Source organism: Rana temporaria, chromosome 1 (assembly GCF_905171775.1).
Source record: "Rana temporaria chromosome 1, aRanTem1.1, whole genome shotgun sequence".
NCBI classification, from domain to species: Eukaryota; Metazoa; Chordata; class Amphibia; order Anura; family Ranidae; genus Rana; species Rana temporaria.
This window is the reverse complement of record NC_053489.1, coordinates 24,516,577-24,533,965: the sequence shown is the minus strand read 5'-3', so window position 1 is coordinate 24,533,965 and position 17,389 is coordinate 24,516,577. Positions and strand designations below refer to the sequence as shown.

Genomic DNA, 17,389 nt, shown 5'->3' with positions numbered 1-17,389 from the left:
GCTCGGAAAGGTGATAGTAAGTCACATTTGAAATTCTAAACGAGATTTTCTGCGTTGGTGTTCTTGGTGCCCTTTGCAACCCAATGTCTTTTTTTTCCTCCTAGCAGATCCAGGATCAAACAAAAGACTGATTTTATTATTTATTTTAATTTTTTTATGGTTTATCATGTTTGTGTTGAATTTTCTAAATTAAAAAAAAAAAAATTTAAATACATCTTGAATTTGGGTTAGTAACGACACTGTGTGCTTTTTCGTGACGTGCTATAGCATTTAAAAAAAATTCAATGTTCATAAGGAAATAGCAGAAAACTGGAAATGTTTTATACTGGATAGAGACTTTTTGCATTGAACCTTTATTAGTATGGCTATCAATTTTTGCCACTACAGAAGAACATTTTAGGTATCAATTTGTAGGACAGGGCACCTAAATCTAGATATTTTCTCTGTCTTGAACACAATTTTTATATGAAATTTGCCAGTTCAATAGAAGAAAAGTGACTCTTTGCTCCGTGTCTTTATAGTAATGCAGTGGTTCACAACTTTAGCCCTCGGACCAAACTTAAAGGGTCCCATTTAATATTCTTCTACCAATACCAGAGAAACAACATCCAATTAGTATTCTCCCTAGAAATCAGGTTATGCGTCATGTGGCATCCGTCAGGCTGATTATTTCATGCATGTCAAGGAAAGTGCACATTAGAGTTCCCATTAACGTTGTTTAGCTTGTCGCATCTCCCATAAATATTGGCTTAATGTGACACTTTGTACAAGGCAATCGGTGTCTGTTTCAACTTTTCCAAGACAATACATGGCTCGTTCTTCTGTCTCACAAACAGCATTGTTTGCAGCTAATTTTCTCCTTTTTTTACTTCTGTTTGTTTGGAATAAGTAGCACACATTGTGCTCGTGCACACTACAAAACCCACAGTCCAGGGGTGAGCAATTCATTTTCCTAAGGGACAACACTATAGAACCTGGGACTGTTGTGGAGGGCAAATATTAATTTGTGACTTTGGAATGTCCGTAAGTACCTAAACATATAGGCCCAGATTCACAAAGCACTTACGCCGACGTATAACAAGTTACGCTGATGTAAGTGCAAATGTGCGCCGTCGTATCTGTGCGCCAGACCCACAAACAGATATGCGCCTAAAACCAGGCTACACCCCGCCGACGTAGCTTGCTTACGCCGGCGTAGGGTGGGCGCACATTTGGGCTGGGTGCATGGTGCCGCTCCCATTGATTAGCCATTCAAACATGCAAATGAGGGAAATACGGCGATTCATGAACCTGCGTGCGCCCGACGCAGACTACGTGAGGTGCGCGTAAGTTGTACGTCTGGCGTAAAGTTATTCCCCATAAAGGAGGTGCAACCCAGCAGCAGACATGCAAAGGTCTGCACCAGGGAACACAAGCCGGCGTATTTTACGTTGGACGTGTGTCTGGCTGGGCGTAGGTTACGTTCACGCCATACGCAGTGATCCGGCGTAGTTTAGGCAGTTGTTCCGACGTGGTTGTGAGCAGGCGCAGGGGGATGCGTCCACATCACGGCGCATGCGCCGTTCGTGATGCGTATCTGTCTGGCGCTCGGCCCATCATTTGCATGGGTCACGCCCACTTCCACCTACGCCGGTGTACGCCTTCGAATCCCATTCCACGCTGGCACAGCGTTGGGAGCACTGGCTTGCTGAATGAATCGCTTGCCTCTCTGCGCTGCGTTGGCGTAGCGTACAATAGTTACTCTACTGCAGGGTAATGTGCACCCACACTCACACACCTGTGAATCTGGGCCATAGAAATCAAACACCTGGCACTAGGAATAGGTCTCTTTCAGACGAGGGGTCAGACAGGTGGTTAAAAAAAAAAAGGGTGGCAGAGCTGCTGTTTTAACGCCACCCAACCCCCCAGCCACCCAACAATTCTTTACTGTACTGCTGTTTACATGCCACAGCGGCTGCATTCTTTTCTTGGAGAGCAGTGTTTGACAAGTGGCACCGCTCGTCAAGCTTGCCCATTGAGTTAAACGGGGCTGTGCCACAACTGCTTGCAATACACGGGATTGCAGCACAGTAGTCTGGCATTGTAGGGCTAAATTGGAGGCTCTATAACACCACCTCACTGCCTATCAAATGCCCTCTGAAAAGCACTATGACTAAAAGAGAGCCTGAGATTGGTACAGAGGGGATTTCTGCAGGCCCTGACCTGGAGTGAAGAACTGGGGCATGGCTCCTGGTGTTTGCAGCATGCAGACGCTAACACAGGAAGAACTTGGGGGGGAAAAGAAATCACCGCTCCAGGTGGGTGTCTGGAAATGGAGCTCTCCTCAAGGTGGAAACAGCAGGTGCAGGTTAGGCATATAGGAGTTGGGTAAGGGAACGTTCTGGACAGCTGCACTCAAAATAAATGCCTTTATTGTAGAAAAGATGATAATCCAAAAATACAAGCCATAGCAAACGGCGAAAACACAGGAACTGACGCGTTTCACACTTTCAACAGTGCTTATTCATAGCTATGAATAAGCACTGTTGAAAGTGTGAAATGCGTCAAATCCTGTGTTCCGCTGTTTGCTGTGGCTTGTATTTTTGGATTATCATCGTTTCTACAATAAAGACATTTATTTTGAGTGCGGCTGTCCAGAACGTTCCCTTACCTAACAGGGAGAACTTGGCTGCTTAGCAGAGTGGCAGGAGAGCATTAGGACGTCTCCCCCGCTGTACCGACCAGTTCCCCACGCTATCTCCTTCTAGTTTCTGCAGCTCCCCACATGGACATCTCTGCGGACAGTGGAGGTGTCGATGGCTGGCCCTGGGGCCGCAATTTGCCCAGGCCTGCCATAGCCCATCTCTGGAGTGAGTGGATCGTGGCAAATGAACGTAGCCACCCTCTAAAAGGAAGCCAAATTACAGCAGCAAAAACAAACCAAAACATTTAGATGAGGCTGGGAACAATAGAAGGGACTTTAATGTCACTTATGGTGGGAACAATTATCAACTCCAGACTTGACTATGCAAATGCCCTCTATCTCGGACTCCCAAAGTACCAAATCACTCGCCTGCAGGTCGTTCAAAATACGGCCGCGCGACTTGTGACTGGGAAAAAAAACCATGGGAATCAATCTCGCCTTCACTGAGATCCCTTCATTGGTTGCCAGTAAAAGACAGAATCACTTTCAATGCACTCTGTCTAACTCATACGTTTATTCTGGGAAATGCCCCCCAATATCTATGAGAAAAACTAAAAGCTCACATCGCCAATCGCGTTCTGCGATCCACCAACCAAAATCTACTCCGGATACCCAAAACCAGATACAAGTCCAAAGGAGAACGAAGATTTGCTGTCCAAGGACCCAGACTATGGAACGCTCTACCAACCAGCATCCGGTTGGAAGAAAACCACTTGGCCTTCAGGAGAAAGATCAAAACCCATCTCTTCTGAGGGTCCAGGGAATGGATACCAAGCGCCCAGTGGCGATTCAGTTTGCATGTGTTGCGCTATATAAGTTTCTCACTCACTCACTAAATTAGTGCATTGTAGGAGCTTACGGTAGTTCCAGATCTGAGGTTTTACTGAAAGAGAGCCTGGGGAATGATGTTCCCTATGAGAATCCTTAGGAGAATTGTCAAAGATTACTCAAGCTTTTACGGCAATGGGATACTGGACATTCTATAAAAGTGGTGCGGAAAACCGGCTTTAAAGGTGGTAGTAATCTGCTAAATAGCTGACCTGGACCAGATTATTTTTTTCCTGAGTTCCCTTTCTGAAAAGCTGCAGTCAGTGAAAATCGTAAGGACTTCTGTTCACACTAATTGCTAACGTTCTACTAGTAGGGAACCAAAATGCTCAGTAACAATTTAAATGGCTACTTGCCTGTCTCTGGTTCTGCTTTTTGGGCAATGCTAGGTCAGCATTTCCCGTCGGATATTGGCAGTTTATTACACATTTTGGCATCTTATTTTTGAACATGTTTGGGACATCAATAGTGCAGCCCTTAACATACAAATGTGTTGTGATGAAGCAGATAAATGATTCCCGATAACTAGGTTGTACTGAGGGAGGTTAGAAGTTTTAAAGATCATTTAAAGGGGTTGTAAAGGATAAAAAAAAAAAAAAATAGCTTCCTTTACCTTAGTGCAGTCCTCCTTCACTTACCTCATCCTTCGATTTTGCTTTTAAATGTCCTTATTTCTTCTGAGAAATCCTCATATCCTGTTCTTCTGTCTGTTACTCCACACAGTAATGCAAGGCTTTCTCCCTGGTGTGGAGAAAGCCTCTTGAGGGGGCGAGCAGGAGTGTCAGGACGCTATCAACGTTGCAGTTAGAGAAAGGTGTGGGGTGTTAGTGGCCGTCCTGACTCTCCTGCTCGCCCCCTCCCTCCTCGAGAGGCTTTCTCCACACCAGGAAGAAAGCCTTGCATTACTGTGTGCAGTTACAGACAGAAGAACAGGAAGTGAGGATTTCTTAGAAGAAATAAGGACATTTAAAAGCAAAATGGAAGGATGAGGTAAGTGAAGGAGGACTGCACTAAGGTAAAGGAAGCTATTTAGGGAAAAATAATTTTTCCTTTACAACCCCTGTAAGGAAATTCTGAAGATTCCATTAAAATGAAGAAATATAAGTTGACTTGAGAATAAGAAAATATATGTTGCGCTAAAATCAGCTAATTATGTGATAAATTGCATCAGTAATTAAATGGGGATGGAAATCCTGATGGTAAATCAAAGGGTTAACAGTTCATGTTAATGATCGCCAGTTGACTTGAACCTGGCCTGTTAAACATTTTCAGTGTTCTGCTCTTACCTTTCATCAGTTCTGTCTGTTTTCCTTTTATCTTTTATCTTGTATCATAAATAACTGTGAATTATTTTTCCCTCTTCTACCTCCAGTCCTGCCGGGAGTAGCCGGTATGGCTCCTCCGGTAATGTTAGCCAGGGGAGCTCCCAGCTGAGCGAATCTGACCATTACCATGAAAGCCTTCACTCTCTGGACCTAGAGGAAGAGCGCCAAGATCCCACTTTCGCTTTCCGTCCCTCCCCCAAGCAGAGGAAGACTGACCAGGAATGGTTCAACGACCGGGATGCCGACAGGACGCAGCCTCAGGGAACCGAAACACAGCCAGAAATAGTCGCCACCAAACCACCCCAAGAGCTAGAGCAACCCAAAGATATCTTTGTGGAGAGACGGCCAAGGTAGGTGGCACACTGCCAATTTAAACTGAACTTTAGGCAAAGATATAAAATACTTTTAAGGTTTTTCGAAAGGTATGAAATAATTTTCAGTTTTGCCTAGTGTACTTGAATGCTACATAAATGGCTACCATCTGGAATTTACCCATGCAGTGGGTGTGCATTTTTCATAAGCTTGTGCATGGGAGGGCAAGGTACTTGTGTCAACTTACAGGGCAGGGTGGAAAGTACTCAGATCATCTTACAGGATGGAGGGGGGGGGGGGGGTACATGGATCACCATACAGGATGGAGGAGGAGGTACATGGATCACCATACAGGATGGAGGGGAAGGTACATGGATCACCATACAGGATGGAGGGGGTAGGTATCTGAATCACCATACAGGATGGAGGGGGAGGTACATGGATCACCATACAGGATGGAGGGGAAGGTACATGGATCACCATACAGGATGGAGGGGAAGGTACATGGATCACCATACAGGATGGAGGGGGAAGGTACATGGATCACCATACAGGATGGAGGGGGAGGTACATGGATCACCATACAGGATGGAGGGGGAGGTACATGGATCACCATACAGGATGGAGGGGGAGGTACATGGATCACCATACAGGATGGAGGGGGAGGTACATGGATCACCATACAGGATGGAGGGGGAAGGTACATGGATCACCATACAGGATGCAGGGGAAGGTACATGGATCACCATACAGGATGGAGGGGGAGGTACATGGATCACCATACAGGATGTAGGAGGAGGTACATGGATCACCATACAGGATGGAGGGGGAAGGTACATGGATCACCATACAGGATGCAGGGGGAGGTACATGGATCACCATACAGGATGGAGGGGGAGGTACATGGATCACCATACAGGATGGAGGGGGAGGTACATGGGTCACCATACAGGATGTAGGAGGTGGTACATGGATCACCATACAGGATGCAGGGGGAGGTACATGGATCACCATACAGGATGGAGGGGGAGGTACATGGATCACCATACAGGATGCAGGGGGAGGTACGTGGATCACCATACAGGATGGAGGGGGAGGTACGTGGATCACCATACAGGATGCAGGGGGAGGTACATGGATCACCATACAGGATGCAGGGGGAGGTACATGGATCACCATACAGGATGGAGGGGGAGGTACATGGATCACCATACAGGATGGAGGGGGAAGGTACATGGATCACCATACAGGATGCAGGGGAAGGTACATGGATCACCATACAGGATGGAGGGGGAGGTACATGGATCACCATACAGGATGGAGGGGGAGGTACATGGATCACCATACAGGATGGAGGGGGAGGTACATGGATCACCATACAGGATGCAGGGGAAGGTACATGGATCACCATACAGGATGGAGGGGGAAGGTACATGGATCACCATACAGGATGCAGGGGAAGGTACATGGATCACCATACAGGATGGAGGGGGGTGATTGATGTGTTTTTTTTTTTTTACAGCTGTTTGAACAAGGCCAAATTTAAACTGCACAAAGGAGGCTGTGGCACAAAGTCTGTAGAATTGCAGGATCTTAAAGGTCCTCCTAACTATCCTCCTAGTCAGTGGCGTCACTAGGGTTGGTGTCACCTGGTTGCGGCAAAACATGGTGTCACCTCCGTCCTGTCTATCCTTGGTGGTATAGGGCAGGCTGGGGTGGTATAGGGCAGGCTGGGGTGGTATAGGGCAGGCTGGGGTGGTATAGGGCAGGCTGGGGTGGTATAGGGCAGGCTTGGGTGGTATAGGACATGTTTGTGGTGGTATAGGGCAGTTTGTGGTGGTAGAGGGCAGTTTGTGGTGGTATAGGGAAGGCTGGGCAGGTTGGGGTGACATAGGGCAGGTTTAAGGGGATATGGGGCAGGTTTAAGGGGATATGGGGCAGGCTGGAGTGGCATAGGGCAGGTTGCAGTGGCATAGGGCATGTTGGGGTGGTATAGGGCAGGTTGCAGTGGTATAGGGCAGGCTGGAGTGGCATAGGGCAGGTTGCAGTGGCATAGGGCAGGCTGGGGTGATATAGGGCAGGCTGCAGTGGCATAGGGCAGGCTGAGGTGGTATGGTGCCAGGTTAGGACTCTATGTAGTGACGTGCAGTAACTTACAGCATACCTGGAGATGAAGACACTCTGGCTGTTGTGTCCTCATTTCTTTCTCCTTCAGCTGTGGGATCAGCCAGAGTGAACAAGTCTGTGGGAGGAGTGGAGGAGACAACCACACCCCCAGCTCTGCCCACCAACTCTGGCTGCCTCCGGAGACATTGGAGATCCCTGAGGGATAGCATTAGACGGGGGAGTGTTACAGACAACCCGCATCCACCCCCCCCGCACCGATTGGTGCCGCGCCTGCTGACATCGCTCCGCTGCAGCTCTGCAAGCAGAAGTACAGTGTCTAGCTGTTGGTGGCGGCCCCGGTGTCACCCCCCCATAGCAACGCCTCTGTTCCTAGTGTTCACAACATTACAAATTGCATCAATCTTGTTGAAGCCCAAATCCAGGGAGGAGGTTAACCAAGAGTGGGGGTGGGTGGTATTAAAATAGAATTGGGCTTTATTTCTTAGTTTTCAGAAAAGGGAAAATTTTGCTCTCAAGGGCCTATACGAAGCTTGAAAAGTCAATAAATGCTTGTTTATAAAAAAAATATATTGCTTTATTGTTTTATAAAAAGGAAATGTCTTGCATCATATTGTCACAAATAACAATCTCATAAGGCTGGGAAGGGAAAGATACATAAACATATAAAAGGGACAACAACAAGAGCTCTGGTGTACAATATTTTCCTAATGATGACATTGACCATATGCAATTCACCACAGTGGTGAGCAGGATTCAGGACAAAGCGGTGTGCAGTACCGCGTTTGGCCTGAGGTGGGGGGCGCCGGAGCTGAACGGAGGTGGGTCGCAACTCTTATTTCTTAGCTTAGTCTTAGTTTTAAATGCTTGGAAAAACACGGAAATACTCCGTTCCTAAGCCTTTCCGAGGGTTGCCAAGGTCAGCCGAGGTGTCCTCTGGCCTTTCCAGCTGTTTCCGGGGCTCTCCAGCGCCCCCACCCACCTCTGGCTGCATGCGGTATTGCATGCCATTGAAGTCAATGCGGAACAAATTATTTCCGTTTCCATTGACTTCAATGGGGAGAACTCTTTCATATGCGAGTGCTCCTGCATTCTCCTGTTCCTGTTCGTAATCCGAGGCTCCACTGTATTTGTGACACTATGATGCAAGACATTTCCTTTTTATAAAGCAATATATATTTTATAAACAAGTATTTATTTATTTTTCAAGCTGCGTATAGGCCCTTGGGAGCAAAAAAATTCCTTTTTCTGTATACTATATTGGCCTAGCAGCTTTCTGTCCACATCCCGTGGAGGTGGGTCTCAACTCTTATTTCTTAGTTTTTTTACCTGCAGTGTACATTAAACCACTTCAGCATCGGAGGATTTGGCTGGCCAAAGACCAGGCCACTTTTTGCGATTCGGCACTGCGTCGATTTAACTGACAGTTGCGCGGTCGTGCGACGTGGCTCCCAAACCAAATTGAGGTCCTTTTTAGATAGAGATAGAGCTTTTTTTTTTGGTGGTATTTGATCACCTCTGCGGTGTTTTATTTTTTTGCGCTATAAACAAAAATAGAGCGACAATTTTGAAAGAAATTCAATATTTTTGACTTTTTGCTATAATAAATATCCCCGAAAAATATATGAAAAAAATATATTTTTTTTTCCTCGGTTTAGGCCCATACGTATTCTTCTACATATTTTTGGTAAAATAAATATCGCAATAAGCGTTTATTGATTGGTTTGCGCAAAAGTTATAGCGTTTACAAAATAGGGGGTATTTTTATGGCGTTTTTATTAATACGTTTTTTAACTAGTAATGGCGGCGATCAGTGATTTTTTTATCGTGACTGCGACATTATGGCGGACACATCGGACACTGTTGACACCATTTTGGGACCATTGTAACTTTTACAGCTATCAGTGCTATAAAAATGCACTAATTACTGTAAAAATGGCAGTGAAGAGGTTTTAACTTTTTACGGGGCGCTGAAGAGGTTAAGACCCCTTTCACACTGGGGTGTTTTTCGAGCGTTATTCGAGCGTTATTACATCGTTATTCGAGCGTAGCCTCATCTGCAATCCCCATGTGCTGGTAAAGCACCGTTTAGACCCTAAAGTTATAGGGCGTTTTTGCAGTGCCTCTGTGTGAAAGAGTAAGGCGTTTTTACAGCGCTTTTCAATTCATTTCAATGGAGAGGGGCGTTTTTGGAGCGTTTTTTTTCAGCGCTCAAAAGCTGCTCCAAAGATGCTGCTTGCAGGACTCCGAGTGAAAGGGTCCATTGAGATGCATGGAGATCGTTTTATGAGCGTTTTAAGAGCGCTATTTTTAACGCTAAAACGCTGTAAAAGCGCTTCAGTGTGAAAGGGGTCTAAGTGTGTCCTAAGGAGTGATTCCAACTGTTAGGGGGCGTGGCTACGAGCGACACGTCGCTGATCGCTGTTCCCGATGAGAGGGAGCATTCGATCAGGGACACGTCACTAGGAAGAACATGGAGATGTGTTTACACCGACATCTCCCCGTTCTTCAGCTCTGTGACCCGATCGTGGGACACCGGCGGACATAGAGTCCGCGGGTCCTGCGGGCACGGCCACGGAGCTTACGACAGGGTCGCGAGCGCCCTGCCGGCCACACGACGGTAAATTAAAGGGGACGTACCTGCACGCTAATTTTCCCAGCCGTGTCATTCTGTCGACGTAAAAAGGCGTGCGGCTTTCCTTAAGCGGTTAAGCAAGAAATTAACAGTTTTGAATGTAGATGCACATTTCAACCATTGGTATTCCCATCATGGCCCGGATTCACAAAGCACTTACGCCGACGTATCTCCAGATACGCCTCCGTAAGTACAAATGTGCGCCGTCGTATCTATGCGCCGAACCAGAAACCAAGATACGCCTAAAAATAGGCTTCATCCGACCGGCGTAACTTGCCTACGCCGGCGTATCGTGGGCGCATTTTTACGCTGGACGCATGTTGCGCTCCCATTGATTTTCGATTCATATATGCAAATGAGGGATATACGGCGATTCGCGAACGTACTTGCGCCCGGCGCATAATATATGCAGTTTGCGTAAGTCGTACGTCCGGCGTAAAGTTATTCCCCATGCAAAGGTATGGACCAGGGAACACAAGACGTCGTATTTTACGTTGGACATGAATATGGCTGGGCGTAGGTTACGTTCACGCCGTAGGCAGTGATTCGATGTATCTTAGGCAGTTGTTTCGACGTGATTCTGAGCATGCGCACTGGGATGCGGCCACGGGACGGTGCATGCGCCGTACGTTATATGTATCTGTCTGGCACTCGGCCCATCATTTGCATGGGGTCACGCCTCATTTGCATGTCTCACGCCCACTTACGCCTTAGAAACCCAGCGCAGATTTGGGAGCAAGTGCTTTGTGAATTTGGTGCTTGCCTCTCTGCGCTGCGTCGGCGTAGCGTACAAAAGATATGCTATGGCGGCATAAATATGCGCCGATGTATGTGAATCCGGGCCCAAGTCTTCACATTCCCCAGAAAAACACGCCCCTCCCCCCTTCTCACCGATATTCCGGGTGTATTTGGAAAAGATGAAAGCCTCGTCTTGCTTCAATATTGTTCTGTACACCACGCTTATAATACTTCTAATGGATGCTGAGAGGGCGGAGGCTTTATTCTTCGCATTATTCTTCGCGCTCCTTCTCCGAGCCGTAGACGCACGCCGTACACTGTGAAGTTATTAAAAAGAATTTGTTCCAGTGTTTTTCACACACACACACTTCTTCTCCCGAGCGGCCCTCCTACCCGCCGGCCTGTGGCACTGTGTCGGGATTTGGCGGAGCTTTATCTGCTCTGCGGTGTTCTGCTTTTCATTTTATTTCTCTTTATCTAGTTTTATAAGCGAGAGCGACCAGAGAGCGATGATGTCTAGAGAGGAGATCCAGGCGTTTGTTGGCAGTACACATTTGTATACAGATCATTGCAGGAGCACAGAGACAAAATATAAAATCAGTAGAAAGATTTGATTTGTATGTTGACTCTTCTAGAAGAGTTTATAGTTACAAAAGCGATCTGCATATACCGTATTTATTGGGGTATTGCGCACTCCGGCATATAGTGCGCACCCCTAATGTGGACCCGCATTCCTGTAAAAAAAACATTTTAGTACTTACAGTTTTGGTGTCTTGCCCGGCGTCCATCGGCGGCCTCGTCGGGTCCGGCGTCCGTCTGCGGCTTCGGTGGTGTCCTCCTCGTCGTGTCCGGCGTCGTCCTGCGACCATCGTTGTGTCCTCCCTGCGCTAAGTTTGAACCACTGCGCCGGCATATACAGAGCGCAGTACACTCGGGTATAGTCGGGCAGGCTCGGCTCCTCTCCCGTAAAGGACTTACAGGACGCACGGGACGTGACCGCGAGAGGAGCCGAGCCTGCCCGACTATACCCGAGTGTACTGCGCTCGGGAAAATGCCGGCGCAGTGGTTCAAACTCGGCACGGGTATCGGCGTATATCGCGCACCCACGATTTTGCCCTGATTTTCAGGGCAAAAAAGTGCGCGGTATACGCCGATAAATACGGTAAGTGGACGGACTGTGCATAAAAGAAAAGAGTGGATACTATCCGCCAAATAATAAATGTGTTGCAGGATACAGCAGAAATCATGTACCTTAATTTGTGCTGTCTGTAACCCAGGGTGGCCAGAATTCACACAGCACCATACAGGGTCACTGGGAGCATACTTCCTAAACCTTGGTACTTCCTCTCTTTTTGCTTCCTGTACAGTGCCTTAAAAAAGTATTCATACCCCATGAAATTTTCCACATTTTGTCCTGTTGCAACCAAAAACGGAAATGTATTTTATGTGATGGACCAACACAAAGTGGAAGGAAAATGATAAATGGTTTCCCATTTTTTTTTTTTTTTGGCAAATATCATTTGTATTCAGCCCCCTTTACTCTGATACCTCTAACTAAAATCTAGGGGAACCAATTGCCTTCAAAGGTCACCTAAGTCGTAAATAGAGTCCACCTGTGTGTAATTTAATTTCAGTATAAATAGAGCTGTTCTGTGAAGCCTTCAGAGGTTTGTTGGAGAACTTTAGTGAACAAACAGCATCATGAAAGTCAAGGAACACACCAGACAGGTCAGGGATAAAGTTGTGGAGAAGTATAAAGCAGGGTTAGGTTATAAAAAAAACTCCCAGGCTTTGAACATCTCGGAGCTCTGTTCAATTCATCATCTGAAAATGGAAAGAGTATGGCACAACTGCAAACCTACCAAGACATGGCCGTCCATCTAAACTGACCAGCCGAGGCCCATGGAAGCAGCCAAGAGGCCCATGGTAACTCTGGAGGAGCTGCAGAGATCCACAGCTCAGGGGGGAGAATCTGTCCACAGGACAACTATTAGTGGTCTCTCCACAAATCTGCCCTTTATGGAAGAGTGACAAGAAGAAAGACATTGGTGAAAGAAAACCATAAGAAGTCCGGTTTTCAGTTTGTGAGGAGCCATGTGGGGGACACAGCTAATATGTGGAATTAGGGGCTCTGGTCAGATGAGACCAAAACTGAACTCCTATGGCCTAAAAAGCAAAACGCTGTGTGTGGCAGAAAACTAACACTGCACATCACCCTGAACACACCATCCCCACTGTGAAACATGGTGGTGGCAGCATCATGTTGTGGGGATGCTTTTCTTCAACAGGGACGGGGAAGCTGGTCAGAGTTGATGGGAAAATGGATGGAGCCAAATACAGGACAATCTTAGAAGAAAACCTGTTAGAGTCTGCAAAAGACTTGAGACCGGGGCGGAGGTTCACCATCCAGCAGGACAACAACCCTAAACATACAGCCAGAGCTACAATGGAATTGGTTTAGGTCAGGGGTCTCAAACTGGTGGCCCTCCAGCTGTTGCGCAACTACAAGTCCCATGAGGCATTGCAAGGCTGAAAGTTACAAGCATGACTCCTCCCACAGGCAGAGGCATGATGGGACTTGTAGTTTCGCAACAGCTAGAGGGCCGCTAGTTTGAGACCCCTGGTTTAGATCAAAGCATATTCATGTGTTTAGAATGGCCCAGACCTAAATCCAAGCTGGTAGAGACATCCCCAAAAAGACTTAGTTTTAATTGCAGTGAAAGGCGGTTCTACAAAGTATTGACTCCGGGGGCGCCATACAAATGTACCCCCCCACACTTTTTTCACATAAAATGTCGAAAACCATTTATAATTTTCCTTCCACTTCACAATGATGTGCCACTTTGTGTTGGTCTATCACATAAACGCCCAATAAAATACATTTAAGTTTTTGGTTGTAACAGGACAAAATGTGGAAAATTTCAAGGGGTATGAATACTTTTTCAAGGCATTGTACAGGAAACAGAAAGAGAAGAAGTTCCTAGGCTTAGGGTTTAGGAAGTCTGCTCCCAGTAACCCTGTATGGTGCTGTGTGAATTCTGGCCATCATGAGTTAGACACCACAAACTAAGGTACATGATTTTAGCTGTATCCTGCAACACATTTATTACCTGGATTTTTATGCTTTTGATTTAAACAAATTTCTCTTTTTCTGACCTCCTGCATTAACCACTTAAGGACCGCCTTCTGCACATATATGTCGGCAGAATGGCACGGCTGGGCACAAGCACGTACAGGTACGTCATGTGTCAAGTGCCCAGCCGTGGGTCCGAAGCTCCGTGGCCGCGGGACCCGATCGCCGCTGGAGTCCCGCGATCGGTCCCCGGAGCTGAAGAACGGGGAGAGGTGAGTGTAAACACGGCTTCCCCGTTCTTCACTGTGGCGCCGTCATCGATCGTGTGTTCCCTGATATAGGGAACCACAATCCATGACGTCACACCTACAGCCACACCCCCTACAGTTAGAAACACAGATGAGGTCACACTTAACCCCTTTAGCGCCCCCTTGTGGTTAACTCCCAAACTGCAATTGCCATTTTCACAGTAATCTGTGCATTTTTAATGCATTTTTTTGCTGTGAAAATGACAATGGTCCCAAAAATGTGTCAAAATTGTCCGATGTGTCCGCCATAATGTCGCAGTCACGAAAAAAATCGCTGATCGCCGCCATTAGTAGTAAAGAAAAAAAAAATTAATAAAAATGCCATAAAACTTTCCCCTATTTTGTAAACGCTATACATGTTGCGCAAACCAATCGATAAACACTTATTGCGATTTTTTACCAAGAATACGTATCGACCTAAACTGAGGAAAAAAAAAATGTAGATATGTTTTTGGGGGATATTTATTATAGCAAAAAGTAAAAAATATTGATTTTTTTTCAAAATTGTCGCTCTATTTTTGTTTATAGCGCAAAAAATAAAAACCGCAGAGGTGATCAAATACCACCAAAAGAAAGCTCTATTTGTGGGAAAAAAAGGACGCCAATTTTGTTTGGCAGCCACGTCGCAATTGTCAGTTAAAGCGACGCAGTGCCGAATTGTAAAAACCCCTTGGGTCATTTAGCAGCATATTGGTTCGGTCCTTAAGTGGTTAAACCCTGACTCGGTTTGTGAGTGTTGTCTCGCAAAACAAGCAGAATTCAAGCTAATGGGGTGTAAAGTACCGCATTTGGCCAGAGGTGCGGGGCGCCGGTGACGCTCAAAATGGTTCCGAGACACTCTGAAACATTTAATTACCCAGGTGTTTCCGAGGGTTTCCAAGATCAGCCGAGCTGTCCCCAAGTATTTCCGAGGCTCCCTGGCGCACACCCCCACCTCTGGCCACATGCGGTATTGCATGCCTTAGAAGTCAATGTGTAACAAATTATCTTCGTTTCCATTGACTTCTATGGGGAAAATCGCTTTGATATGCGAGTGCTTTGGATTACAAGCATTCTCCTGGAACAGATTATGCTCGTAATCCAAGGTTCCACTGTACATCATAATTAATCTAAGCAGTATATGTACCTGGATATGACCTAGTATCAGCCTCCTGCAGGCCCTGCAAATCTGGGCTGGAGTATAAGAGGAAGAAGCAGAACAAGGAGCCAAATAGTTCCTGTGCTGACAAGGAGGCAGGCTGATAGGAAGGAGAGAGCAGAGTGACAGAGATGAGCTCAGTCTGCGGCTGGCCGGTCACTGACTAGGGGCGGGTCCAGGAGGGACATGATGCTGGGCATAGACTGAGGACATCTAGTGGCAGAAAAAAGTACTGTGGGGAAAATCTTTAGCTTGAAGCTGAATATTGCAGTAAAAGCTGGTTTTGGTATTTTATCTTTTAACAGGCTATTGATTTGACTTTTTTTTTTAAACTGGAGTTCCACTCTCTTCAGGCCCGGGAGCCTCTGTATGATATTGCAGCCAAAACTCTTCATTATTCTCACTGACCTATAGGGTGAGACTGGTGATCATGGAGAGGTCATGTTTTATTTTAGGCTTTTGTTGTTGTCATCGATCGGCAGCATAACATGTTTTACCTTTTGTCCCTACAGCCTTCAGGAAGACGCAGGACCGCCTCCGTTCTCTCCAGCCAAGGCTCGCTGGCTTCGGGTGATTAACAAAGTGCGGGTGCAAATTAACGAGGTAGGAGTTGAATCGGGTCATTGATTTGTTTTATTTTTGGAGTCTTGTTGTGCCGGAGTCTGTGTGAAAGTTCGCAGTCGGCGTGTGTGAATGCGGTGTGCGGGGAGTTTGTGGCTTTTTGGGTCATGTGACCAGCGGCAGCTTGTGTGTGTGTGTGCACCAGGGAGGACCTACTCTGTCCTACTCATACCCCAATATGAACACCCATGTGAAGTCTGACTCAATCCAAATTAGGAGACAACTGATATTGTTTTTTTCAGGGCCGATACCGTTTTTTTGGCCGCCTTTCAGGCCGATAGCCGATATAAGGTGCCGATATTCTGTACATTTAAAGTTTTGAAAAATCAACACAAATCTGGTATAAACTGAACATGTTAATGTTTTTTTTAAATTGGGTGGCTGGCTGGTTGGCACCCTACTGTGGGTGGGTGGCTGGCTGGCACCCTGCTGTGGGTGGCTGGCACCCTGCTGTGGGTGGCTGGCACCCTGCTGTGGGTGGCTGGCACCCTGCTGTGGGTGGCTGGCACCCTGCTGTAGGTGGCTGGCACCCTGCTGTGGGTGGCTGGGTGACACCCTGCTGTGGGTGGCTGGCTGGTTCACACCCTGCTGTCGGTTGCTGGCTGGCTGGCACCCTGCTGTGGGTAGGATGCTGGCTAGCTGGCACCCTGCTGTGGGTAGGATGCTGGCTAGCTGGCACCCTGCTGTGGGTAGGATGCTGGCTGGCACCCTGCTGTGGGTGGGATGTGGGCTAGCTGGCACCCTGCTGTGGGTGGTATGCTGGCTGACTGGCACCCTGCTGTGGGTGGGATGCTGGCTGACTGGCACCCTGCTGTGGGTGGGTGGGTGGTTGACTGGCTCACTAGCTGGCACTCTGCTGTGGGTGGCTGGCTGGCACCTTACTGTGGGTGGGTGGCTGGCTCACTAGCTGGCACTCTGTTGTGGGTGGCTGGCTAACTGGTTGGCACCTTGCTGTGGGTGGGTGGCAGACTGGCTGGCACCCTGCTGTACTGACTGGCTGGCACCCTGCTGTGGGTGGCTGACTGGCTGGCACCCTGCTGTGGGTGGGTTGCTGGCTGGTGTGTCCTTTCTGGGTCAGTTTTGCTGTTCCGTGGCGTGCACTGTCTGAGGCAAGGGAGGTGGCCTTTGCCCTATCTGGGTAGAAGAAGCCACGACTCGGACTGTCAGAATGTCTGCAGTACTCCGTGCACTGCATACCTTCTGAGTCCTGGCTTCTACTTGGGCTGATGACATCCTGGACCGCAAAAAGATGACCGCGGCAGGGGGAGACCAATATCGGTAAGTTTGAGAACGATACCAATTCTTTAAAAAAAATTGAATTGTGTTTTTGTTTTGTTTTTCACTTCTGGATAAATGTATGTCTTTCCCCAACGAGGAGATTTCCTATCACTTCCTGATCTTGCAGCAACTAAGTGGGGGAATCTCCATAAGTTCACATGTGCGGGTGGGGAACCTGTGCAAAATCACGCTTGTAACAGAATGACCCGTGACACCCAAAGACTTTTGAAGGATGAGGGGTACTCCTGTGCCAGTGTCGCTAATGATTTTTGGGTCTAGGGTCATCCTGTGCCCCTTTTGGGCATAGGGTGACTGGGAAATATTAA

At 47.3% G+C, this 17,389-nt stretch overlaps 1 protein-coding gene across 2 annotated transcripts in view; it reads left to right on the top strand.

The window, feature by feature from the left end:
• UNC13B (unc-13 homolog B) overlaps positions 1-17,389 on the top strand; it is a 580,491-nt gene that overhangs the window by 249,002 nt on the left and 314,100 nt on the right. For both annotated transcript variants that reach the window (XM_040336017.1, XM_040336018.1), the window contains 2 exons: positions 4,884-5,186; positions 15,677-15,767. In XM_040336017.1, the coding sequence (XP_040191951.1) occupies positions 4,884-5,186; positions 15,677-15,767 (394 nt within the window). The remainder of the gene's footprint in view (positions 1-4,883; positions 5,187-15,676; positions 15,768-17,389) is intronic.